The sequence below is a fragment of the Aquarana catesbeiana genome, linkage group LG05 (genome assembly GCF_042186555.1).
Source record: "Aquarana catesbeiana isolate 2022-GZ linkage group LG05, ASM4218655v1, whole genome shotgun sequence".
NCBI classification, from domain to species: Eukaryota; Metazoa; Chordata; class Amphibia; order Anura; family Ranidae; genus Aquarana; species Aquarana catesbeiana.
This window is the reverse complement of record NC_133328.1, coordinates 511149250-511176854: the sequence shown is the minus strand read 5'-3', so window position 1 is coordinate 511176854 and position 27605 is coordinate 511149250. Positions and strand designations below refer to the sequence as shown.

The 27605-nt window shown below is 41.0% G+C and overlaps 1 protein-coding gene across 4 annotated transcripts in view; it reads right to left on the bottom strand.

Moving 5' to 3' along the window:
* The window catches only part of RP1 (RP1 axonemal microtubule associated), a 580110-nt gene that overhangs the window by 97276 nt on the left and 455229 nt on the right, over positions 1–27605 (bottom strand). For all 4 annotated transcript variants that reach the window (XM_073631609.1, XM_073631611.1, XM_073631610.1 and 1 more), the window contains 4 exons: positions 20951–21083; positions 17344–17495; positions 9259–9517; positions 2255–2496 (listed from right to left, as the gene is read on the bottom strand). In XM_073631609.1, the coding sequence (XP_073487710.1) occupies positions 2255–2496; positions 9259–9517; positions 17344–17495; positions 20951–21083 (786 nt within the window). The remainder of the gene's footprint in view (positions 1–2254; positions 2497–9258; positions 9518–17343; positions 17496–20950; positions 21084–27605) is intronic.

Below are 27605 nucleotides of genomic sequence, written 5' to 3'. Positions count from 1 at the left end.
CGGTCTATGGACCATTGGACTACAATTCCCAATGTGAGCCAGGTATAAGGGGAGAGAAAGTTGTATTTTCTCAGGCTGAATACTGAAGAATTTTCTTATTGCTGCGAGGAGACTGAGGTGTATGCACATTGCTGCTCCTGTGTGCACAACAACCTGCTACAAGCCTGTGGCCATGTGCTGAGGTCTGCTCACTCTAGGCAGAACCAAAAGTGAGCTGACATGTAAACAGTGAGACCCCTGTTGCTGTATCCCTGGGACTTGTAAGAGGACACTGCTGCCATTGACCTGTTGCTGCTAGCAGAGACTTAGCACATAGGGACTGGCCATCTAACAAGCAGCACTATTCACTGCATAAAAGACTTTACTAGGACTGCACTCATGTGCACCACCATAAGGACTGGGCCCCAAGGATAGCCAGCTGAAGAACTAGGGATAAACACTGCTCCCTCAAATAGCTGCTTCACAAGAACTTTGTTTATTGTCCATAGTAAGAGGTACCTCTTTAGGGAGTGTTCAAATTTCATTGCTGCCATTCATATAGAGTGCCCTCTAAATTGGCTATAGCCTACTGTTCACAGAGTTTTTGCAGTATTGATTATTATTGTTGTTACTGTTCTCTAAAGCCGTTACCTAGTGCCGATTTTGTGGATTACCAGGTTTGCTCTAATTTAGCTGCATATAACTCAATTGTATGTTGCTATAGCCTAGTTAACATATTGGTTAGTGAGCTGTGATTGACCTAATCCTTTAATTACTCATTTATGTTCATACTGCTATTTACTGCAAACTGTGACAATATATTTGGTTAATTTACCACTAACCGGTGGCTTTTTGATAATGTACATTAGTGGTGTACAGTGTATCTATATTTGTGCTCCCAGTAGCAGTGCAGTATCAATTGGCTTAATGTGGTGTGTCAATGGGGCTGAGGTTGTTTTCAGAGTTGAGTCAGAAGAACAAAGAACCCAATCCACCAGGCGGCGCCTGCATGAATAGCACTACACTGGCCACACACCAGATTTTGCTTAGATGTGTTAGATCTGCAACATTTCCAACCTAAACAATCCATGCAATGTATACTCAGTCTAAAAACTCAATCTACATAGTTTGTAATTTTTATGATGTTACAGATTAGATATAAGGAAATTCTACCTACATTGGCTTCTTACAGCTTCAGAAATATAGTGGCATGTAAAAATGCTATAAATATACAACTCATTTTATTTTTAAAATACATTTATTTATTATTTTTTTAACAATCCTTGCCTCCAAAATATTTGTGTTTTCCCTTGCTAAATGTCACTCTGTGATTCTCAATATTCTGAAGGAGACTTGACATTCATGGACAGCTTTTGCACCAATGTTACTGTCTAACTCAGTATTCAGGCCATTAATTCTTTAGACTGACATACGGTATACATCAGGGATATGCAATTAGCGGACCTCCAGCTGTTGCACAACTACAAGTCCCATGAGGCATAGCAAGACTCTGCCAGCCACAAGCATGACACCCAGAGGCAGAGGCATGATGGGACTTGTAGTTTTGCAACAGCTGGAGGTCCGCTAATTGCATATCCCTGGTATACATGCATGCTCATGTTATTTGTTTATTCAGATTTATGAAAAAAAATCTTTTGGAGATTGACTGGTGCCTGGCTAGATGCCTATGGCCAGATTTGGGCTATATTATTATTGGCTCTTTCTTAATTATCTGTTTGAGAATAACATCTGTAAAGCAAACCTGTAATAAGTACAAGCATTGTAAACTTCCACTGAAATGGTAAAACTGGGATATCCAGGTGCCTCCACATAGACTCAGTTGTCTTCTAGGGCCCACTAAAATGAAAATGTAAATTATAAGCAAGAAATCAGTGCTTGACCTAACCCCTACTGTCTTCTTTGCCCCTTTATTGGCCATGAATTTGAAAGGCAACCTCAGTGACCATAGGTGGGTTACAAGAGAGGGCAGAACCAAGCACCTACTACCTAGTTGATATTTACATATGAATACGAAAGTGCCTCAGGTTTAGTGGCTTCGGAAGATAATTGGGGCTACATATGGGCACTGCTATCCCTAGGGCATTTTATTATACTTGACTGCAGAAACACAATAAATAGTAAAATATGGAAAAATAGATGTAAAACTACTCCAGCAACTGAGTTTCCAGAAAATTCCAGTCATTATAGAAACCTGCAACAAAAAGAATCAAACTGGTATTATATCAGCCCAATTTTCAATCTGTATCATTCTTACCATTCTGCAAAACCAGCTGCTGTCTTTGTCATCATCCTCCATTTGCAGTCTGATTTTGCTGATGGGTCCAAGATTGCTGCTAAGATCCACCATTTTGTGAAATGTGCTGCTTCCTGTCAATGTGCCCTTTGCAAATACTAATGGTTCATAATTTCCTTTTTCACAGCATATTGTCAGAGAAACTGTGGAATTGGTTCCAGGCTGTGCAATATCATCAGTCTCAATGGAAACAACGAGTGTCCCTGAATGTATGAGATAAACATGTAACATATTTCAAATATAAAGTCATGCTAGGCTGGAACTTCTCAGAAAGCATTCCTAACAATGTCTGTCTTTTGGACACAAAACAATGCAAATGAATCAGGAATACTCCAGTCTACCAACAACTAAAATGTGCTGTCATGAATAAATTAATCTGATAACATATACAAGTGTTTTTTTTACTTTTGATGTAGTTAGACCACATTTAGTGATACAGCAAATAAGCTGTTGTATCTTTAAGATCCAGTCCATCAAAAACTGATATTCAATGTTTGGTAGATGCAAGAGAGTTAACTCTAGTAGATGCAAGAGAGTTAACTTTACATGACAGGTTCTTATATCTTTCAGACACTGTTCCTGTATCTTCACACTGCTGAGGCCATTATGATGGGTTTCTACTCTCCCTGCTGGATTTTTTTTAATGTATTCTATAAAATGCTGAATAAAACAGGAGATGCTGGAACACACAAGTGGGTGGGAACATGAAAGATTCTGTCTGACAGCAACAGGAGTTAGGAACTGGCAGGAGATCTTACTGTAGGAGTGCCCAAGACATATGTATAAGAAGTCATGTGTTCAAGTAAACTGAACCTTTAGAACTGACCTCCAAATTGCTGAAATGTAGTGGGAAAGGAAGGAGGGAACCTCATAGCGCAACTAACCTCTAACCTCTTGGCACAGCATATATTATATACAGTGGGGACGGAAAGTATTCAGACACCCTTAAATTTTTCACTCTTTGTTATATTGCAGCCATTTGCTAAAATCATTTGAGTTCATTTTTTTCCTCATTAATGTACACACAGCACCCCATATTGACAGAAAAACACAGAATTGTTGACATTTTTGCAGATGTATTAAAAAAGAAAAACTGAAATATCACATGGTCCTAAGTATTCAGACCCTTTGCTGTGACACTCATATATTTAACTCAGGTGCTGTCCATTTTTTCTGATCATCCTTGAGATGGTTCTACACCTTCATTTGAGTCCAGCTGTGTTTGATTATACTGATTGGACTTGATTTGGAAAGCCACACACCTGTCTATATAAGACCTTACAGCTCACAGTGCATGTCAGAGCAAATGAGAATCATGAGGTCAAAGGAACTGCCTGAAGAGCTCAGAGACAGAATTGTGGCAAGGCACAGATCTGGCCAATGTTACAAAAACATTTCTGCTGCACTTAAGGTTCCTAAGAGCACAGTGGCCTCCATAATCCTTAAATGGAAGAGGTTTGGGATGACCAGAACCCTTCCTAGAGCTGGCCGTCCGGCCAAACTGAGCTATCAGGGGAGAAGAGCCTTGGTGAGAGAGGTAAAGAAGAAACCATAGATCACTGTGGCTGAGCTCCAGAGATGCAGTCGGGAGATGGGAGAAAGTTGTAGAAAGTCAACCATCACTGCAGCCCTCCACCAGTCGGGGCTTTATGGCAGAGTGGCCTGACGGAAGCCTCTCCTCAGTGCAAGACACATGAAAGCCCGCATGGAGTTTGCTAAAAATCACCTGAAGGACTCCAAGATGGTGAGAAATAAGATTCTCTGGTCTGATGACACCAAGATAGAACTTTTTGGCCTTAATTCTTAGCAGTATGTATGGAGAAAACCAGTCACTGCTCATCACCTGTCCAATACAGTCCCAACAGTGAAGCATGGTGGTGGCAGCATCATGCTGTGGGGGTGTTTTTCAGCTGCAGGGACAGGACGACTAGTTGCAATCGAGGGAAAGATGAATGCGGCCAAGTACAGAGATATCCTGGACGAAAACCTTCTCCAGAGTGCTCAGGACCTCAGACTGGGCCGAAGGTTTACCTTCCAACAAGACAATGACCCTAAGCACACAGCTAAAATAATGAAGGAATGGCTTCACAACAACTCCGTGACTGTTCTTGAACGGCTCTCTGGGGAGACCTAAAAATGGCTGTCCACCAACGTTTACCATCCAACCAGACAGAATTGGAGAGGATCTGCATGGAGGAATGGCAGAGGATCCCCAAATCCAGGTGTGAAAAACTTGTTGCATCTTTCCCAAAAAGACTCATGGCTGTATTAGATCAAAAGGGTGCTTCTACTAAATACTGAGCAAAGGGTCTGAATACTTAGGACCATGTGATATTTCAGTTTTTCTTTTTTTAATAAATATAAATAAATCTGCAAAAATGTCAACAATTCTGTGTTTTTTTGCTGTCAATATGGGGTGCTGTGTGTACATTAATGAGGAAAAAAAAATGAACTTGGATGATTTTAGCAAATGGCTGCAATATAACAAAGAGTGAAAAATTTAGGGGGGTCTGAATACTTTCCATCCCCACTGTATATATTAATTTCAGGGCTGTTATAAATTTGCCACCTGAGTACCAGGATCTCCCTTCAGGACATCATTGTGGGGTCACTGTATTAATTTGCTGTGGCTCCCCAGAGTCCATGCTTTTCTCAGGGTGGAACAAGTGAGAGAGCATCACCCTTTTGAGAACTCTAGGCAAGACCCAGCTTGGCCTAACAAGATTACAACACATGTATCAAGCCCACACTTCTCCGATATTCATCTCATAGACGTGATTAAAAGAGCTCTCCCCTGGAAAGTATAACCACTGTCCAGGCCCAGATTGCCTGTTTAACAAAATAAATGCTTTACTCGTACACCTTCTGCAATGTATTTTCCAAAAGATACATCTCAGTTACCTCTGCAGCCACAAACTTTGTATGATTCCAAAAAAACTCAACTTTAATAGAGAGACACATGTCCACAAAGTTTCTCTGGTTTCCTTTCATATACTTTTACCAACTAAGGGGATACAGTTCACCTTTCCTCCCCTCCCCATTAGGGAGTATACCAAATTCACTCCCTGAAGGTGAGCAAACATCCCAACACTTTCACAAGCTGCCCTATGAGCAGGTCCTTAGATGAGCAGACTCCATCAAGAGCCTTTTCTCCACCTACCATTGCCTATAACATGTGGCAAGCAGTATGAGAGGCAGGAACAATTTACTAAGCAACCCAGAGACTGGATTAAAATAAAATATAAGATGGATTGTTTTTTTTCTGACAAATGATTTTCAATATTATGCAGTCAACCATATAGTCCAGGAACTCCTCACTTTTTTCTACTGCACCTAAAGCAGTGGTAAATCCACTTCAGTGATTTTTACCCACAGGTAAGCCTACAATAAGGCTTACTAGTAGGTACAGTAAATATCTCCTAAATGTGCATCGTTTAGGGGATGCTTACATTAGTTTCAGCCAGTGCCATCACCAACGCATGCCCACTGAGCTCTAAATAGATAGTGATATCCATTCAGAGCTCTGTGCTGTGGGCTATGACTCCGTGCGCATGTGCAGGACCACATACTAGCACATTATGACATTATCCTGCAAGAGGCAATTTTTTGGTGGTTTACTACCGCCCTAAAGGAAATCTATGGTCATAGCATGCACTTTCATTTTAAACATTAGCATTGTAAAAGCAATACAAACAGTAGCCATTTTGACAATTCAATGTAAAATCTCCTTCCACATTGTGAGTGCTGGTTATCTCTTTCTACCACTTCCTAGATTCCCTGCCTGCGTGCTTTGCAGCTTCTCCTCTGTGATTCAGTTTCTAAGGACTACATATCCCATGATGCCATGCTACCTGAAGGCAGTGATTCCTGTACTGACACCACCTCCAGAAACTCCTCCTCTTCGCACCTGTGTAGTTTAGAAGACAGTCTCTGTGAATTTTGTGACACAGCAGTGCCTACTTACAGGGCATAGCCAACATGCGTTTGAATTCTGTGATTCAAGGAAACAAACGTGTGGAGATTGTCACAAAGCAAGTTTACAAATTTCCTGACTGTATAGGTTAATAGAAATAGGCTAGAAATGACTGAATTTCTAATGTGGAAATGAATATTTGATCTTACATTTTGACCATAGATGCATTTTAAGAAATGATCCCTGACTGTAAACAGACACTGATGAAGGAATAACACACCTAGGAGGTTATCACTCTGCTCACTCCTCCGGTAATCAACTTCTAGCTGTTGACTGGCACATTGTGATACAGCAAAAAGTCTGCACTTTCTGAAGCATTCACCAATGTGTTTTATGGAGCATTATTGCAAACAGTTTATATATTTCATTTTGGCATGTATCCACAGGGTGCAGTCACAAGTCACTAAATACTCTAATTGTAAAATATTTATGTCACAAATTTTGTTCCCTTGCTTGTCTTTAATTTGTTCACTGAACCAAAACTAATACAACATAATGTGTATAATGTGTGGCACCCAGGGCAGACCGCCCCCCGTAGGTATACCACTGGAGTGGACCCTTCTGATAAAGAACTAAATGTGATTTCCCTGGCTGCTTTATGATACCCAGTTTGGGAATGTGTGTTTGACTTACTTTTGTAAGTTGTCGATTTTTTTTGGTGAGCTTCCATCTATTAATTGTTTACAGAAGTCTGAGGAGGAATATTGTGGTGATTGGAGTTGACACATTTGAGTTGACTTATTTTTAAGCTCTGAATAGCCTTCACTTATTCATTCTTGTTCACATTCATTGTATAATTGGTTGCAATATTGTATTTATTTATTCTGTATTATTTGCACACAAGTCTTTCATATAGGGCAGGGATATGCAATTAGTGGACCTCCAGCTGTTGCAGAACTTCCAGTCCCATGATGCATAGCAAGACTCTGACAGCCACAAACATGACACCCAGAGGCAGATGCATGATTGGACTTATGCCGCGTACACACGGTCGGACTTTTCGGCTACAAAAGTCCGACAGCCCGTCCGACAGACTTTCGACGGACTTTTGGCGGACTTGTTGCAGACTTTCTAACGAACAGACCTAACTACATACGATCACATAAAAGTCCGACGGATTCGTTCATGATGACGTACGACCGGACTAAAATGAGGAAGTTGATAGCCAGTAGCCAATAGCTGCCCTAGCGTGGGTTTTTGTCCATCGGACTAGCATACAGACGAGCGGATTTCTGGGTCCGGTGGAGTTACGACGTAAAGATTTGAAGCATGTTTCAAATCTAAAGTCCATCAGATTTGCGACTGGAAAAGTCCGCTGAAGGTGCGGTGAAGCCCACACACGATTGGATTGTCCGCTGGATTTGGTCCGCCAGCATCCGTCGGACCAGTCCAGTCGAAAAGTCCCACCGTGTGTACGCTGCATTATAGTTATGCAGCAGCTGGAGGTCTGCTAATTGCATATCCCTGATATAGGGGATAGAGGGTATAGTAGCACTGGAATATAATTTTTGTATGAGACAAAGTGTGGTATAGTAATTCTTTTTTTTCTTACTGGCTAGCTGGTATGTGCACTGGGAAATCTGTATAATGTGTTTTTTCTGTGCAAAACCCTTCAGTGTGAATATTAATTTAAAAACCTAAAAACCTGGTATGTCCCTACACTACCTCCAGGCATATCTGCCCTTAGAATGGCAACCATGTGAAGCAAGCGACCTCCAGTTTTTATTAAGCAGCAGGACAGCCGATTGGCACATGACCCAGAAGCTATCAGTAATTACTGTAGAAACAGTGCCTACCAATGTAATTTTCAGCTTCCACAGGGACCCCACAAGTATGGCACATTCATACCTACATCTACTTACAAGCTGGACCAATGTAACTCTGTAAAATTGCCATATCTAAACTTCAGGTTTAAGAAATAACTGGCCACAGATTATACAGAAATGTAAAATTGATCAGCAGCAGTACATTTGTAATGACAGAAAAATGGCCAAAATATACCAAGGATAAAGAGTACAGGCAGGTGTATTAGGGTACTTTCACACTCACAGCACCTGGGGGTCGGCGGCAAAGCGCTGCTATTTTTAGTGGCGCTTTGCCGTCACTTTGCCGTTGCTTTAGCAGGAGCTTTTTGGCCGCTAGTGGGGCACATACACCTGTATCCACACGCCTGTCAAATAAGGACTTGCAGCTGTGTTCACACAGCTGCTGCATCCCCATAGCATAACATAGCTTGCCTACACACAGCTCCAGACCCATAAAAAATAAATAAAAAATACATTGATTCGCCCTGTACAGGCCACAGTGCCCATGAGAATGAGCCCCAAGACCTTATTCACACATAGAGCTCTATTTATTAACGCAATACAGTTTTATCTTTTAGATTTAGCAGGACTTGTGTAAGGTATGTTGTGTTTGTGTCTGCTAATAATGATTTTAGTGTGGTTTTAGTAAGAATATAGTTTTTATATTTTTTGGGGGGAGGGGGCTGTATGGGATTTCTAATAGCAGCCCTGCATACAGGTCACCAAGATGGACATAGAGTTGCGACCTAGGCAGCAATGAAACCTGACAAGCATTTTAACATTTCCTCAATCTAGCTAAAACAAAACCGGGGCATCTGACTGCTCTCCCTCTTCAGTAAACATAAACACGCACAAGTCGGTGTGTATGCATAAGTCAGAAAAAAAAAAAAAAATGTACATGGACAATTTAAGCCAAAAATGTTTCTCTGACCTCAGATTACACCACTTATGTTCTGAAAGGTAGAATTTCAAAGTACACAACTATTATTTTTGCAAAAATCTGTACAGCAGCTAATCTTGAAAATAAACTGTTCTTTATGTATGGGTTTTGGAATGTCTTTTCTATAAGCTGTACAGAGGACAGCACATTTTAATTCTGTATAGTGACAAATGTAAATTTGGGAAATAGTATACAATATGGATTATGAAAGGGAGCCAACTGGGTTAATGAAAAGGTTACAATGTACCTTCAGTGAATGCAAGTAGCTTTTGATTCGTCTTGTTGAATTTTCCAAGAAGCTTCAACTTGCAGTCAGTTTGTTTGTCATTTATTGCAGTGTCTAACCAGCGTTGGCATGGAAACAAGTATTTAATATCCGCCTTATCTGACGCTTGTATGGTGATTTGATCTAGATACCATCCAGCTCCATAACCAACAGCGTTGTGTTCAACATGTACTCCACTCAACATGCCAAGGTCCAAGGCCTTTATTTTAAAGAAGTTTACCTGCAATGACAGCAAAAATTATGCGTTCAGCTTAATGTTCTCTCCAAAAATATATAGTCTATAAAAAAATCTAATTTGCTAAACACAAAAACGGTGTTAAAAAAAAAATGTATACATTACATCAAGTTAGGATGTGTTAATTATGTATAGTGTACACTGCAATCACAACTCTGATGTTTGCTGTTTGTATTGAATATGTAAAGCAACCATTTATCTATAAAAGACCTGTTGTATTATATAAATTAGTATAATAATTTACATTACTGCCTCCTATATGTAGGCCATTAAGGGTGAGGCTTCCATTGATGCTGCAGTAGTCACACTAAACAAGGAGGCTAGACCCAGAAAATGATAGAAAGATTATTCCTTCTGACCATGAACCCAGAAATAGGTACATGTGGGCTGCTTTGCTTATCTTCATGTTCCTGGCACTGCCCAATGGAATACATGAATTATAGATCCATATACTACATTTCATACTAGTTAGTCCATTTTTTTGTGATTATGATTATTCTTTTTTCTGTTACCATATGCGCTCTATGTTCTGAGTTTACAGTATCACCATTACCATATTCCTAGGCAGCACTGAGATTTGAATATATAAATAGTGATGATTTTTTATTTTGTTTCCTCTTCTGGTCTCTAAACCCATGTGCAAAGCATGTTGAGAAAAGTCAGAAGACTCACTACAGTTCACGATCTCCCAATGCAGTTTGTTGGTTTAATCAATTAAAAGTAGCTGTGAATGTAAATGAGAAAATATGCTTCCTCCAGTAGCACATGGTTAGTTAGGGCCCTTTCACACGGCTGGACCAAACAGGTCTGCCTGTCAGTTTTTTAGGCAGACCCGATCAGACCCTCCAGTCTCCTCTATGGAGTGGAGGGAGTCAATGAACATGTGTCCATTGACACCCGCTGACACCCGATCCTGTCTGCTAAAAACAGAACGGTCAGATTCCTCACTGAGCAGGCGGATTCCAACAGAGCCCATCCCGTGTGTAAGGGGCCTTCGTTTTTAGTAGAATATTCGCATGGTACAAGGGTTTGAGCTTTTGCAAAAGGGTGACATAATTTAGACGTTCACAGCAGCATACTGGATAGATACAGCCTTAAATATAGAAAAACTGGCAACTTTTAAATGTTACTTATTAAATCAGGATTAAAGTATCCATACTTACCTGTCCAATGATCCAGCACCAGTGTCGGCTTTTTTTTTTTTGAGTGCCGGCCTTCGGACCTCTTCATTGGTCAGTGGGGGATGATGTCACTCCTGCGTATACGTAGGAGGCCATCATCCTGGCGGTCGGAGACTGGCCTGGCACTGTAACCTGAGCTGCGCATGCCAGTCAAGTTCCTCCACCCCAAACTTGCTTATCCATGAATATTTAATGGGCACGGCACCAAAAAAATATTATCCCCATGAAAGCCATAAAACTTGGATAGTGTAAAAGAATTTTTAATTCAAATAAAACTAAGCCTCCAAACAAATGTGCAGGTACCGGGTGAAAACCAGACTGGGCTACAGCTGAGGAGGAGAAGCAGAGACCGAGCGGTACCTTGTATTCTGTGTGTACTTGAATAGTGTCTCGGCATGCGTTCCAGCTGGTCCAGGAATGGAGGACTCGTGAGTGTGTATGGAGCCTCCCTTTCAATATATTTCACGCTGTGCGCGCGTCTTCAGGAAAATTGATTTTCCTGAAGCACAAATAAGAAAGCATGTGCACTTTATTATGTGGTGACTGGATCTACTAAGAAGATTTTTGTGTGTTTTTTCATAATCATTTGAGGACATTTGATTTGTTGCACTATATTCACTTTATTAACACAGGATATATATTGCTTATGCACTGGAGCACTTTAATATATGCTAAAATTAACAGGTTTACATTTAATACATTGCACTATTGATGCACCCTATATTGCCTGTTTATATCGCTTATCCATGTCTTTATGGACCTTGCTTTGTGCATTGGTGCGCAGTCATGTTGGAACAGGAAGGGTTATCCCCAAACTGTTTCCACAAAGTTGAGAGCATGAAATTGTCCAAAATGTGTTAGTATGCTGATGCCTTAAGAGTTTCCTTCACTGGAACTAAGGGGCCAAGCCTAACCCCTGAAAAACAACCCCACACCATAATCCCCCCTCCATCCAATTATTTGGACCAGTGCACAAAGCAAAGTCCATAAATACCTGGATGAGCAAGTTTGGAGTGGAGGAACTTGACTGGCCTGCACAAAGTCCTGACCTAAACATGATAGAACAACTTTGGGGTGAATTAGTGCGCAGACTGCGAGCCAGGCCTCCTCGTCCAACATCAGTACCTGACCTCACAAATGCGCTTCTGAAAGAATGGTCAAACATTCCCATAGACGCACTTCTAAACCTTGTGGACAGCCTTCCCAGAAGAGTTGAAGCTGTTATAGCTGCAAAGGGTGGACCAACTGAATATTGAACCCTACAGACTGGGATGGCATTAAAGTTCATGTGCGTGTAAAAGCAGGCGTCCTAATACTTTTGGTAATATCGTGTATATGTGTTACTGTGTTATGGTTATGTGATTAATGAAAGAAAACCTCAAAAAAGTCTCATGTCCTTTGTCAATTACATTGTCCACGTGATGCAGATCCACGTTACTCACAACTGGATTGTGTCAGCAGGAATTATTTCTTTCACCGGGAATCATTCATCATGAGTGATGTGGTTCTGCATCCCTGGACAGTAAGATTGACAATGGGTTTACATTGTGGGACTTTGTCTTAAAGGACTTGCGGAAAAGTTGAAGTGTGTCTTTTTACTGTTTACTTTTGTATGTGAATGAATAAGGGGAGGTATTTGAGGGGGTCTTTATTGTTAAAGGAGGCTTATAGGTTTTGTGGTCAGTCTATTCTTTAGGTGTCATAAGAATACTCAAGCTATGGAGGAAAGACCACAAACTGTACATGTGGAACCAGGGCCATACAGTGCCTTGAAAAAGTATTCATTCCCCTTGAAATTTTCCACATTTTGTCATGTTACAACCAAAAACGTAAATGTATTTTATTGGGATTTTATGTGATAGACCAACACAAAGTGGTACATAATTGTGAAGTGGAAGGAAAATGATAAATGGTTATCAATGCAAACCTACCAAGACATGGCTGTCCACCTAAACTGACAGGCCGGGCAAGGAGAGCATTAATCAGAGAAGCAGCTAAGAGGCCCATGGTAACTCTGGAGGAGCTGCAGAGAGCCACAGCTCAGGTGGGAGAAACTATAAAGCCGCGTACACATGAGCGGAATATCCGACAGAAAAAGTCAGACGGAAGCTTTTCATCGTCTATTCCGATCGTGTGTATGCCTCATAATTTTTTTCGAAAATTCTGACGGACCTAGAAATAGAACATGTTCTAAATATTTCCGACGGAACCAATTCCTATCGGGAAAACTGCTTGTCTGTATGCTGTTCCGACGGACCAAAAACGACGCATGCTCTGAAGCAAGTACGAGACAGAAGCTATTGGCTACTGGCTATTGAACTTCCTTTTTCTAGTCCCGTCGTACGTGTTGTACATCACCTCGTTCTGGATGGTCGGAGTTTGGTCGGACTTTGGTGTGACCGTGTGTATGCAAGACCGCTTGAGCGGAATTCCGTCGGAGTTCCGTCGGAGAAACCTTCAGAGTTTATTCCGACGGCAAAACCGGTTGTGTGTATGCGGCATTAGTCATGCACTCCACAAATCTGGCCTTTATGGATGAGTGGCAAGAAGAAAGCCATTGTTGAAAGAAAGCCATAAGAAGTCCTGTTTCAGTTTGCGAGAAGCCATGTTGGGGACACAGCAAACATGTGGAAGAAAGTGCTCTGGTCAGATGAGATCAAAATTTTACTTTTTGGCCTAAAAGCAAAATGCTATGTGTGGCAGAAAACTACCCTGCACATCACCCTGAACACATCATCCCCACCGTGAAACCTAAATCTAATTGAGAATCTGTGACAAGACTTGAAAATTGCTGTTCACAGACGTTCTTCATCCAATCTGACAGAGCTTGAGCTTTTTTGCAAAGAAGAATGGGCAAAAATATCACTCTCTAGATGTGTAAAGCTGGTAGAGACATCCCCAAAAAGACTTGCAGCTGTAATTGCAATGAAAGGTGGTTCTACAAAGTATTGACTCAGGGGGACTGAATACAAATACACGCCACACTTTTCACATATTTATTTGTAAAAAATTTGCAAAACCATTTATCATTTTCCTTCTTCTTCACAATTATGTGCCACTATGGGGGTTATTTACGAAAAGCAAATCCACTTTGCACTACAAGTGTAAACTACAAGTGCAAAGTGCAGTCATTGTAGATCGGAGAGGGAGATGCAAGGAAAATATAAAACAGCATTTTAGCTTGCACATGATTGGATGATAAAATCAGCAGAGCTTCCCCTAATTTCAGATCTACCCCTCAGATTTACAGCGACTGCACTTCCAAGTGCACTTTGCACTTGTAGTGCAAAGTGGATTGCCTTTCGTAAATAACCCCCTTTGTGTTGGTTTATCACATTAAATACAATAAAATACATTTAGGTTTTTGGTTGTAACAAGACAAAATGTGGAAAATTTAAGGGGTATGAATATTTTTTCAAGGCACTGTATACCACTCCACCACCCTTGAAAATACATTTAAATGTATAATTTTGATAAAGAGCAATATTTTTATGACATTGCACAATGTGTATGTTATATATTTATAAAGCCTTCTTATGTCCCCATTGCTTTCCACGTTGATCGGCAGTACAATTTATCATTACCATTTGCTCATTTATTTATTTTTTTCTGGTCTTGTAAAGCTGCATTTTTCACCTGCTGGTCCTACACTCTTCATGTACATGTGGATAGACTTAGAGGCTGTTTGGTTTATGAAGGATTATGAAATATGTGATTAGTATAAGAATAATTTGCATTTGACACAAGAACAGTTCAAGCTTTGGAGTAAATGCTGTAATCGCATTAAGGCATATTTATGATTTATTATAATCATGAATATTAATTATGAGCTATTGGTGTTTATAAATGTTATTTGTTATTTAAAGTGTATGTAAAGCCAACACCTTTCTTTATTGGTATTGGATAAAGTATGGAAAGATTAAGGGGGTTGTTTAGGAAAGGCAAATCCACTTTGCATTGCAAGTGCACTTGGAAGTGCAGTCGCTCTGAATCTAGGGGGTAGATCTGAAATGAGGGGAAGCTCTGCTGATTTTATCATCCAATCATGTGCAAGCTAAAATGCTGTTTTTTATTTTCCTTGCATGTCCCTCTCGGATCTACAGCGACTTTACTTCCAAATGCACTTGCAGTGCAAAGTGGATTTTCCTTTAGTAAATCAACCCCTAAGACTCCTCTTAGGTTTTTTTAATGCCCTGTTTGGGAGATTTCTCTTTACTTCCTATTCCACAGACACAAAAGGAGTATAAGGCTCTCTCAAAGCAAGTGGAAATCCACGCCAAGAACACCAGAACAGGTCTTCACTTCCTGTTCCTGTGGCATCGCTAAACTTTTGGATTTCCTATCATCAGTTTTTGTACTGGAAATAATGGTCTCAAGGGCAAACAGAGAATGAAGAAACAGCAGTTATACCTGACCCGGAGTTTTAAAGTGGTTCTAAAATCTAAATATTTTTACCTTAAGGCCCCCGTTCACACTTGAGCATTTTGTAGCTTGTAGTTTGAAGCTCAAAAAAGCTCAACAAGCAAAATCCCATTCATTTCAATGGCCCCTGTTCCCATCTGAGTGATCTGTTGCTTGTAGCAAAAGGCCTGTCACTCAAAAATTACATGAGCTACTTCTCAGGCAGATCTGAGCGTTTTTATCCTCATAGACTTCAATAGGAATGGCTGAAAACACTTTTTTCTGGTGTTTTTCAGGCATTTTTAAAGGTGTTTTTTCAGCTTGCATTTTTTTTTTTTAGCTGATCTCCTCCCGTTAGTGATTTACATTGGGTAAAAGAAAACACCTAACCAAAAAATGCTTGGAAAAAAACAAACACCTGACATATTTGCAATTCTGCTAAAAAAAAGCTCAAAAATGCCTGAAAACGCGACTCTCTAGTGTGAATGTAGCCTAATGCCGCGTACACACGCGCGGACTTTGCGGCAGACTTGGTCCAGCGGACCGGAGTCCGTCGGACAATTCGATCGTGTGTGGGCTCCAGCGGACTTTTTTTTCCCCAAAAGTTCGATGGACCCAGAAATGAAACATATTTCAAATCTTTCCGACGGACTCGAGTCCGGTCGAAAAGTCCGCTCGTCTGTATGCTAGTCCGAAGGACAAAAACCGACACTAGGGCAGCTATTGGCTACTGGCTATCAACTTCCTTGTTTTAGTCCGGTCGTACGTCATCACATACGAATCCGTCGGACTTTGGTTGATCGTGTGTAGGCAAGTCCATTTGTTCGAAAGTCCGTCATAAAGTCTGTCGAAAAGTCCGCCAGGCCAAGTCTGCCGTAAAGTCAGCTCGTGTGTATGCGGCATTATGCATTCCTTGTATTAAGGTAAAAGATGTTTAGGCATCAGTTTCCCCCCTCACCACCCCTTTGACTTACCTGAGCCTTCATTGGGTCTATTGCTGTGTCCGTCTGCAGCTCCTCTCTCTCCTCACTCTCTGAGGCAGCGGGAGCTATTGGCTCATGCTGCTGTCAATCAATGTCAGTGACGAGGGAGCTGGGGGCAGGTCTGAGTCTGACTGTCTGTGTCTATAGATGCAGACAGTAAAGCTCGGAAGTGAGCTTGCATGAGTGCCCCCGTAGAAAGCGGCTTTCTGTGTGGGCACTCACTGGAGCGGAGGAGCCAGGAATGCCGGCGGGGATCCGAGGAGAGGGGGTTTGGGGCTGCTCTGTGCAATTCCATTGCACAGAGCAGGTAAACATAATCCTGTTTGTTGCTTTTTAAATTTTTTTAATGAAAACTTTAGAACCACTTTAACAGTTCTGCAGTCTATCCAAAATTGGCTTTTCATACCCTTTAAGAAGCACATGTGACTGAAATGTTATTTAGATTGCTTTGGTACTTAGAAAGTGTAAGTACTATACGGAATAAAATATTGAGACATGCTGACTGATGGTAGTATACTGCATGTTCTTTTTTCCCTTTTGTTTTGTGCATTTGTTTGTCATTCATATGCTGTCACTTTATTTTGTTTTCCTTTTTTTTGCACTGTCTGTTTTTTCATTGTGTGACACAAAGTAAACTAATGAGGGACTGTTTTTTGGCACTAAAACAAGTGTAGGATAGGTAAAAGGAGACTCTGTAAACCCCAGCAGCTATTTAGAGGTCATTGGACACTTGAATAAAGGGCAATGGGGGTTATTTACGAAAGGCAAATTCACTTTGCACTACAAGTGCAAACTACAAGTGCAAAGTACACTTGGAAGTGCAGTCGCTGTAGATCCGAGGGGGACATGCAAGGAAAATAAAAAACAGTATTTTAGCTTGCACATGATTGGATGATAAAATCAGCAGAGCTTCCCCTCATTTCAGATCTACCCCTCAGATTTACAGCGACTGCACTTCCAAGTGCACTTTGCACTTGTAGTTTGCACTTGTAGTTTGCACTTGTAGTGCAAAGTGGATTTGCCTTTCGTAAATAAAACCCCCATTGTGACTAATTCAGGAAAATATGTTGGATTGGTAGATGTATCTTTCCAATAAATACACATGGAGCTAAACCGTGGCTGGAAAAAATGGTCATGTTAGTACTGGGCACATGTCTGGCTAGACGATAGTTGAGCCACTCTAGATGTCTCATTTTTTATATAAAACCCTCTAAAAATGTTATCTAACTACAGCAACCATACAGACCTTCCCCTTGACAAATATTTTAGGAAGCGATGAGTGTCTCAGATGTCTTCTGCAGGAATCTCCATTTTCACCAAATATTGTAATAAATACATCTGCGTCTGTGCCAGAGGCCGGGAAATGCCCAGTTTTGACATAAATTGAATATGTCACTTCTGCAATTGAAGGAAAAAGAAAAAAAAAGCATTCCTTTTATGACACACATTGTACAACAATTATTTATTTTCCCCAGGAGAGGATCAGGATACAAGTGCATATATTTATACTGCAAAGTCACACAGGGCAACCCTGCCTGGAGGGGGGATTTGATTGCTGAAACAGCTTAGTAACACTTATAAGACCCCTCTCCTTCCACATTCTGTGACTGGAGAGTGAAAAGTGAGGCAGCAGACTGACAAGTTTATAGCTCAGTGACTCTGCTCTCTCCTCCTATCAGCATGCTTCTTCAACTGCAGCACAACTGTTGGCTGTTGTACTGTTGGCTTTTCATGCTGCTACTCCATCATTCAGTCTGAGCTCCTATGTACAGTACATAGACTGTAAGATGCTAATACCAAAACAATTTGGGTACCTGCACTGTTTGATTTTAAATATGAATGCACTTAGGGATGTATTATTGAATACAGAGCTGCATTTATTTGTGTACAGTTAAACCTTGGTTTGAGAGTAACTTGGTTTGAGAGCGTTTTGCAAGACAAGCAAACTTTTTAAATACATTTTGACTTGATATACAAGTGATGTCTTGATATACAAGTAGTGTCACATCACAATTGAGTATAGCAGAGAAGAGAGGCAACTCTAAGTATAGAAATATGGTTACATTTATTGAAGGTCCAACATTTAGCAACATATTGCTACACTTAGAGGCTCCTCTCTTCTCTTTTATACTCTGGAGCTCCTGCTGGATTTTGCTTCTAATCCCCCTGTGGAGGCTTCCATTTGTGGATGGACATTTCATGGTTACACAACCTGGTCACATTGCTATAATCTTTTTATATAGACTATAAACTGAAGGACCTATGAATAAATGGTTGTGGAATGAATCTTTTGAGTTTCCATTATTTCTTATGGGGAAATTCGCTTTGATATACAAGTGCTTTGGATCACAAGCATGTTTCTGGAACGAATTGTGCTGTATTTTATATTTGACTGCTTCAAATCTGTTCTGCAGATTGATTGTGACTTAAATACAGTATACATCTATGATAACACTAGACAAGTATGCATGTCTATGCTCTGTATCAAAGGCATAACTATAGCTATAGGAGACCATTTGACTGCTATGGGGCCCAGAGCTATCTAACTCCATCTTAATTTGTATAAGTATCAACAGCATTTGGATAAAATGAATGAACATGCAATGTAGAAACCTCTATACCAGCGGTTCTCAACCTGTAGGTCGCGCCCCCCCGACGGGGGTTGAATGTTGATTTGCCAGGGGTTGCTAAATCCTGATCCGTCCAAATGCAGACCCAACTCCCGGAAGGGACATCATCGCCCGGCGAGACATCACTTCTGGGAGAGGAGAGACCGCACCGGAGTAACTAGTAAGGTGAGTAAGTTTTTTTGATTTGCATATAAACAGCTTGTTGATCAGGCTCACTCTGTCTGGGAACTTGGTGTGGACGGCTTTGATGTAAATTTATTTACCGTGGCTGAGCACATAATTATTTGAGAGGGAATTTAACCTATGTAATCCTGTCTGTAAATGTGTAAGGCAAGAGACATGGGTGAGATCTTGGGATGGGGGAGTCTTAAGTGTTAAGATTACTACATTACATGTGCTTGATACTGGAATGAACAGTAAGTAGGGATCGAGTTTGGTCAGAGCCACCTTGGATTTGAGCTGGATCTCAAGATTTGGCAAAACTCAGAATTTGTGGCCATAAATTTGCACCTGAATCCATAATGCACTGCATAACCATTATCCTTGGTCAGATTAATCACTACACTATAAGTATGTTAAATTTGTAAGAATGAGAATACATCCTGCATATCAGATATTTATATTTTGATTCATAACTGTAGAAAAATTACAGCAATGAAGGAGCAACAAAAATAATTTTACTGTTAGGGGTCCCCACAACATGGGAAATGTTATCAAGGGGTCACGGCACTAGAGGGGTTGAGAACCACTGCGCTATACAAATGCAACAAAATGCATATGTGCAAAGGAATTGCCTTGAATATAGAGAAATTTGAAAAACAAGGAAGGGTGTGGCTAATAATGGTTTTGCTAGGAGGCCCCATCGTACATAGTTATAACCCAACTCCGTGGTATGACTTCACTGGATGGGTTGGTGATCATTTTATTTCTCCAGGTACCTATATGTAACAGTTCTTTGATAAAGAGTGAGGCTGCATTCACACCTGAGCATTTTCAGCTCATAAAATGCTCATAAAATGCCCGAAAAACGCCTGGAAATTGCCCAATTCAAAGCAAAATCCCATTCATTTCAATGGCACCTGTTAACATCTGAGCATTTTGTCACCTGAAGCAAAACGCCTGAAAAAACACCTTAAGCTCAAAAAAGAACATGAGCTTCTTTGGGGCAGATTACAGGCGTTTTTCTGCCTTTTACATTGGTGACCTGAACAAAATTGCGGCAAAACGCGGCAAAATCGCGGAAAAAAAATGCGGTAAAAATGAGTGACTTTGAAACGCTCAGGTGTGAATGCAGCCTTATGCCGCGTACACATGATCGGAATTTCCGTCCGAAAAAACTTGGAGAAAATGAAGTTCAATGCTTCCGAGCATGCGTCGAATTGTTTCCGAGCATGCGTGATTTTTTGCATGTCCAAATTGCATACAGATGAACGCATTTTCGGATAGGAACTTTTTCTGACCGAAAAATAGAGAACCTGCTTGCAATCTTTTGCTGGCTGGAATTCTGCCAGCAAAAGTCCGATGGAGCATACACACGGTCGCATTTTCTGACAAAAAGCTCTCATTGGAGTTTTGGTGGTGGCATTTCCGATTGTGTGTACGCGGCATAAAAGGGATTAAGGCTACGTTCACACCTGAGCGTTTTCAGCTCATAAAACGCTTGTAAAACACTCGAAAAAACGCCTGGGAAAAATGCCCAACAAGCAAAATCCCATTCATTTCAATGGCACCTGTTCACATCTGAGCGTTTTGTCACCTGAAGCAAAACGCCTGAAGAACGCCCTAAGCTCAAAAACGAACATGAGCTTCTTTGGGGCAGATTACAGGCGTTTTTCTGTCTTTTACATTGGTGACCAAAACAAAATTGCGACAAAATTGCGGTAGAAACGACTTTGAAACGCTCAGGTGTGAATGCAGCCTAAAGGAAGATATCTATGGGGTATATTTATAAAGCAGCAAATGTGATATTTACCAGTCATTGATTTAGGTGTGTGTACTTTTCCTAGTGCAGGTGTTGTAAATCAAACAGATTGATTCACTGGCAGTAAATGTTTGGTGAATGTCACAATCGCGAGATTCTAAATATGCCCCGAAGGAGCAATAGTTTACATTACTGAGCTAAGACAATAAGCCTACTGATGTCTTTCTTAGACCTAGAAGCAATTCTAGAAACAAATTGATTATTTAGTACAGTATACATTGTTATATTGTTTATACATTTACCAGTAAGTGGTGGTTTATTGGGGAGCACTGCAGCCACTTCTGCCACGTCCTTTGACCCATTTTGTTCAAGAAAAGATGCATTGTTTGGATAAAAGCTTATTTCTTGTTTTGTGTCTACATCCTTCATACGAACCTTGACACAGACAGAAATAATATCTATGTCAATGATTTCTAGGGCTCAGAAAATCACTGACATTTACATCAAACCAAATTACTGCACAGGGCCCCAAATGTTTATCCTTTTATATTGAAAACACATCATCTAAGGAAGGAAAATGCTTCACTTAACCTTTTCAGCATTTCAGATACAAACTAAGTCATTGCCAAGATGCATACCAAGTAATCTCTATGGGTTGGCTGTGCAGTCACTAGTTCTTCTATTCTGCTTATGTTCTTTTAATCAGTTGCAAAAATATCACTCATTACCTGTTGCATATTGTAGTATTCTATTGCTAATGGTGCATTCAGAGTGTAGAGTTTCAGCCTGGTTCACATCTATGCAGCTTAGGGTTGCCACCTTTTCATCAAGTCAAACCCGTACACTTTAACCACTTCAGCCCCGGAAGAATTTACCCCCTTCCTGACCAGGCCATTTTTTGAGATACGGCACTGCGTCGCTTTAACTGACAATTGCGCAGTCATGCGATGTTGTACCCAAACAAAATTGATGTCCTTTTTTTCCCACAAATAGAGCTTTCTTTTGGGGGTATATGATCACCTCTGCGGTTTTCATTTTGTGCGCTATAAACAAAAGCACCACAGCCCCCTTACATCAGATATGACACCAGAGCCCCCTTACATCAGATATGACACCAGAGCCCCCTTACATCGGATATGACACCAGAGCCCTCCCCCTTACATCAGATATGACACCAGAGCCCCCCTTACATAAGATATGACACCAGAGCCACCCTTACATCAGATATGACACCAGAGCCCTCCCCCTTACATCAGATATGACACCAGAGCCCCCCTTACATAAGACATGACACCAGAGCCCCCCTTACATCAGATATGACACCAGAGCCCCCTTACATCAGATATGACACCAGAGCCCCCTTACATCAGATATGACACCAGAGCCACCCTTACATCAGATATGACACCAGAGCCCTCCCCCTTACATCAGATATGACACCAGAGCCACCCTTACATCAGCTATGACACCAGAGCCCCCCTTACATAAGATATGACACCAGAGCCCCCCTTACATAAGATATGACACCAGAGCCCCCTTACATCAGATATGACACCAGAGCCCCCTTACATCAGATATGACACCAGAGCCCTCCCCCTTACATCAGATATGACACCAGAGCCCCCCTAACATCAGATATGAAACCAAAGCCCCCCTTACATCAGATATGAAACCAGAGCCCCCCCTTACATCAGATATGACACCAGAGCCCCCCCTTACATCAGATATGACACCAGAGCCCTCCCCCTTACATCAGATATGACACCAGAGCCACCCTTACATCAGATATGACACCAGAGCCCCCCTTACATAAGATATGACACCAGAGCCCCCCTTACATCAGATATGACACCAGAGCCCCCTTACATCAGATATGACACCAGAGCACTCCCCCTTACATCAGATATGACACCAGAGCCCCCCTTACATCAGATATGAAACCAAAGCCCCCCTTACATCAGATATGAAACCAGAGCCCCCCCTTACATCAGATATGACATCAGAGCCCCCTTACATCAAATATGACACCAGAGCCCCCCCTTACATCAGATATGACACCAGAGCCACCCTTACATCAGATATGACACCAGAGCCCCCCTTACATAGGATATTACACCAGAGCCCCCCTTACATCAGATGTGACACCAAAGCCCCCCTTACATCAGATGTGACACCAGAGCCCCCCTTACATAGGATATTACACCAGAGCCCCCCTTACATCAGATGTGACACCAAAGCCCCCCTTACATCAGATGTGACACCAGAGCCCCCCTTACATAGGATATTACACCAGAGCCCCCCTTACATCAGATGTGACACCAGAGCCTCCCCTTACATCAGATGTGACACCAGAGTGATCACTGACTGCAAAGAAGTCCCTCATTTCTCTTTCCAGGGTCCACACACTCTGTGTTCGTTCCTCGACAGTGCTGCTGAGACTTTTCAGTCAGTGCTGCTCTCTATTGCCACCTGCAGGCTGGTGGGAAGAGAACACCTAATCCTCTCTCCAGCTATGAGCCATGATTCTGAATAATGTGTCTGGTTTTCAGGGGGGCTCAAAACCGGGCACATGATTCAAATCCCGGACTGTACGGGTGAATCCCGTACAGGTGGCAACCCTAATGCAGGTTCTAGTTTGCATATTCCAGGTGCATTTTGCAATACACATTTCTGATCCATTGTAGTCTTTGGAACCAAAGAGTAGAAAAAAGTCCCTGGCCCTTTCCATGAAATGCACAAATGTGAACTACATCCATAGGAAACCATGTTAAATGGACTGTAGTGTGTTTCTGCAAAACTGAAAACGCACTACAAAATGCATAGGTGTGAACCAGGCAATACCGCTGAAGGAGCCGCTGATTCTCAGGTCCCCTGCTCCTGTGCCCACAACTCTGCACACAGCACCATGCACTCTGACACACCTGTATGAATTGGGGATTTTTATTGCAGATGTATATGCAGTACCCAATGGCAAAATAAATATGTGACAGCAGCAATAATATGGCAAATAGTTAAAATATAGCAAAGAATGTATTGCAAATAGATGAACAGTAAAAAGAAACACTGTATACAATCAGAATGTGTAAAGAGCAACTCCTTCTAAACCCTTTATTGGGGCAATTCTAACTACACCACCAGGACAGTCTAGCAGTCTATACAATAGTACCCCTCTTTCTTCTCATGGCCAGATCGTTGGGGCTCAAAGTTTAATGCTGGAGTACTAAGATTAGTGTCCTTGTAAGAACTGATACAGGCACTGAACCTGTGTTACTTGCAGATAACTCTGGCCCTCTATGGTCAAAGTTTTATGTGATTTCTTGCCAGCAACCTCTTACCAACTCCTGTGTCAGCAGATATGCCCCCCCTCCCCCCCCGTTCGCTGTGTGAAACACAGCCGGTCAATGTCCCCAGCATTGTTTCCCTTTGGTCAGGCAGCAGATTGCATCAACATTTGTGAATCTCTCTTATGTCCCAAGCTGTCTGTCGCCATGCCTCTTTGCAGTTGCAGTAATGAGCAGTCTGCTGGCAGCCAACTGTGGCCTTCCAAATGGTCTTCATACATCTCCTCAGCCTGGGAAAGGCAACACTCCTCTTCTTCTTTGCTTGGAACTCTAAAAGCACTGGGATTTGTAGCTCCTTTCGCTCAGTCCATAAAGCAGCTTAGTCTATATGGACTACAACTCCCACTGTCCTTGTAGTTCACATCCTGTGTACAGAATTATTCAGTAGAGCACAGGCTCGACGCTGACTGCACAGTTACACAATAACAATAATATTTTCACTAAACTGTGCCTGTGTAAAAGTCTCTACTGATCAGAATCCCAAAACTATACCTCTCACACGTGTACAGATAGAGATAGCGGTGCTAATATAAATTGTGTAAAATAATGGGTCAGAGCAGCATAATGCCTATGACCCTCTACTTATACATAAAAATAATAATAGTGTCATGAAAAATATTATTTTTATCATGAAAAGAAATTTCTTTAAAACCCAGTGAAAAGTGTCACTATAAATAATAAATTACAAGAAATGAATGAATAAGTTCAACAGTTGTTTTTCAATCTTCTTGTGTGAAAAATCTTCTACTCTTCCACCACACCACCGTGATAGTGACACCACTCCCTCTGAAGAGCGCACTCACCAGATTGTATAGCCTCCCACTCTCGTGTTCCGCAAAACAGCAATTGAACCACACCTGGGTTGCATGTGATGAACCGTGAATCCAATCAAGCCAGCTCCATATGTGAAAAAATGAATAAAGTGCTCCACATAGCGTGATACCATTTTGACAGATTTATCAAAATCACTTCAAACACACTTCAATGGTTACACTCACTTTTAAACTGAAACATAAAAGCCTTTAAAAAAAAAATCCAAGCACAGCAAGCAACAGGATCAGTGATCCAACAGTGCACCGCGGTTACAGCGGACCTGAAGTGTAAACTGGTGTATCTCTCACCCAACCTTCTAAGGCCCAGCCATCCGATTGGTGTAGTCCTCCTCAGACAGCGGCATCTAATGTCAGTGCAATGGAATGCCGTGTAACCATGCCCAAGACATGTTTCGTCGAAAAGACTTCTTCAAACGGGATTCATGCTATCTCTATCTGTACACGTTTGAGAGGTATAGTTTTGGGATTCTGATCAGTTTACGTATTTATTTAAGTGCCAGCTTTTTTCACTGTACACTGTGTATGTACACACATTTTGTGTTCATTTACACATCTTTTATATAGCTTTGCACTTTTCTTTGGCGCAGTGGAGTAAGAGAGACTCAGGGGCGGTTTATTTGTATATGTCTTGCTACAAACCAAAAGTCTCTACTGCAGCACAGACACAAAAGGTTTTTTTCCTGCCAGAGCTGCAGACTGGGCTACAAAAGTTTTATTTATAGTATATGTACTGTATATACAATAGTTATCTACCCATTACACAATGTACCCAATTAAATAGATATAACTATTAAAAAATTAAAAACTAAAAAAGCATTAAAAAACTAGACATGTGCAGAACAAAAAAATTTGTTTTGCTTTACATAAATTTGTTTAGTTACATTTGTTTATTCCGTTTATTTAGTTTAGGAATTCTTTTTGTTTATTCACATTGATTTGAATTTTCGAAATCCGAATTTGAATCTATTTGAATAGTTTTCGAATCAATTACAAATAGTTTTCGAATTCGAAACGTTTTCAAATTCGAATTAGCATAGTTTGCGAATTCAAATAGTTTTACAATTTCCAAAGAGAATTAAATAGAATAGAACAAATTATAATAGAATAGAAAGTCATATAACAGAATATAAAAGACTAGAATATAATAGAGTAAAACAGAACAAAATAGAATAGAAAATAAAAGAACAGAATTGAATAGAATAGAAATAAATATAACAGAATAGAATAATAAAGAATAGAATAACATAGAAGGAATATAACCATTTTCTGAAATTCAAAAAGAAAAGAATGCTCAAAGCATCCACAATCCTCCTCTTTTTGGCTCCCCCGCTGGCACCCCTGGCTCCAGCCCCTGCTGAGTGCCCCCATAGCAAGCTGTTTGCTATGGGGGCACTCATTCAGGCTCCCTCCTGAGCCACGCCGTGTGTGTGTGTCCAATGACACACACAATGTGGTTTGGCCCCGCCCCATGTTCAATCCTCATAGGTTGTGATTAACAGCAACAGGAGCCAATGGCTCCCGCAGCTGTGTCTGAGTCAGTCAGGAGCGAGACAGAGAGCAATGATGCTACACTCGTGCAAAAGTGCTGGATCGACATCGGCCTCAGGTAAGTATAATGGGGGCTGGGGGAGGGGGAGCTGCATACAGAAGATTTTTTACTTAAATTCATACGATGCATTAGGGTAAAAAACCTTCTGCCTTTAGAACCACTTTAAGTAAGTCCTGAAAATAGTTTTTTATTTTTTGCCAACAAGATAAAAATGCATCTTGCTTTGTAAACAAAAACAGGAGCAATTTAATTTCACACTTAAAAAGAGGCCACAGAAAATCTTGGAGAAGAATCTTCTTTAATAATGAAACAAGTTGACAAGTGGGAATGGTGTGCAGGAAGTCAATTACTCAGGAAGCCAATAATATTTTAGGCATTAGATCAATTTATACAGCTCTAGATATAGCTGCTAAATGTTTTTATTATTATATCAACTGCTGTTAGATGGTTTTCATACAGTGTAGGGATTCTGAACAACATAAGCAAATCTTGTTGAATTATCATAAGGCCAAGCTCTTTATTTTCAATACTAAGTGCTGAAAGAATTTAATAAGCTATTCTCCATTTATTGTATAACTGCATACACTACCCAGGGCCCCTCCTACTTCACAAACCACTTACTATTAGTAGATGTAAAATGTACCTGTAAGAAAAAAGTTCTACTTACCTTACCCTGCCTGCGGGGCCTAGGCAAGGATAGGATGGACCCCTTCTGGCAAGATCCTTGGGAATACAGAGCAGTAAACATTACAGGAGAAGATGCTCTTGCAATGGACTGGAATGTCTTCTCCCAGGATTTCACCTGCTCTTTATTCCCCAGGAATCTTGCCCAGAAAGGACACTGATGTCTCGCTCAGTGACATAAATATGAGGGTAAGTATACATTTAACCTATTTTTTTTATTTTTTTCACAGGCACATTTTACACCTGCTAATAATAGGTGGTTTGTAAAGGGAGAGGGTGCCTGCACAATTTGAGTGGACCTTTAGAGAACCTTTATAGGTCCACTTTAAACCAGATATGAAGTAAATACATCTGTCTGTCTTTAAGAATATCCAATGCCAAAGGTTTTTAGATAGAGGGAGGGAGGGTTAAAATTTCACCCATGTTTTCAATGCTGACCCTGTCTTGATGACCCCCCTGTCACCAGTGGAAGAAGTAAGCAGAATTCCCATTAGGAAACTTTTCCTAACTTTTCTTTGGGAATTTGAAAGGCATGTATTCAACAAATGTA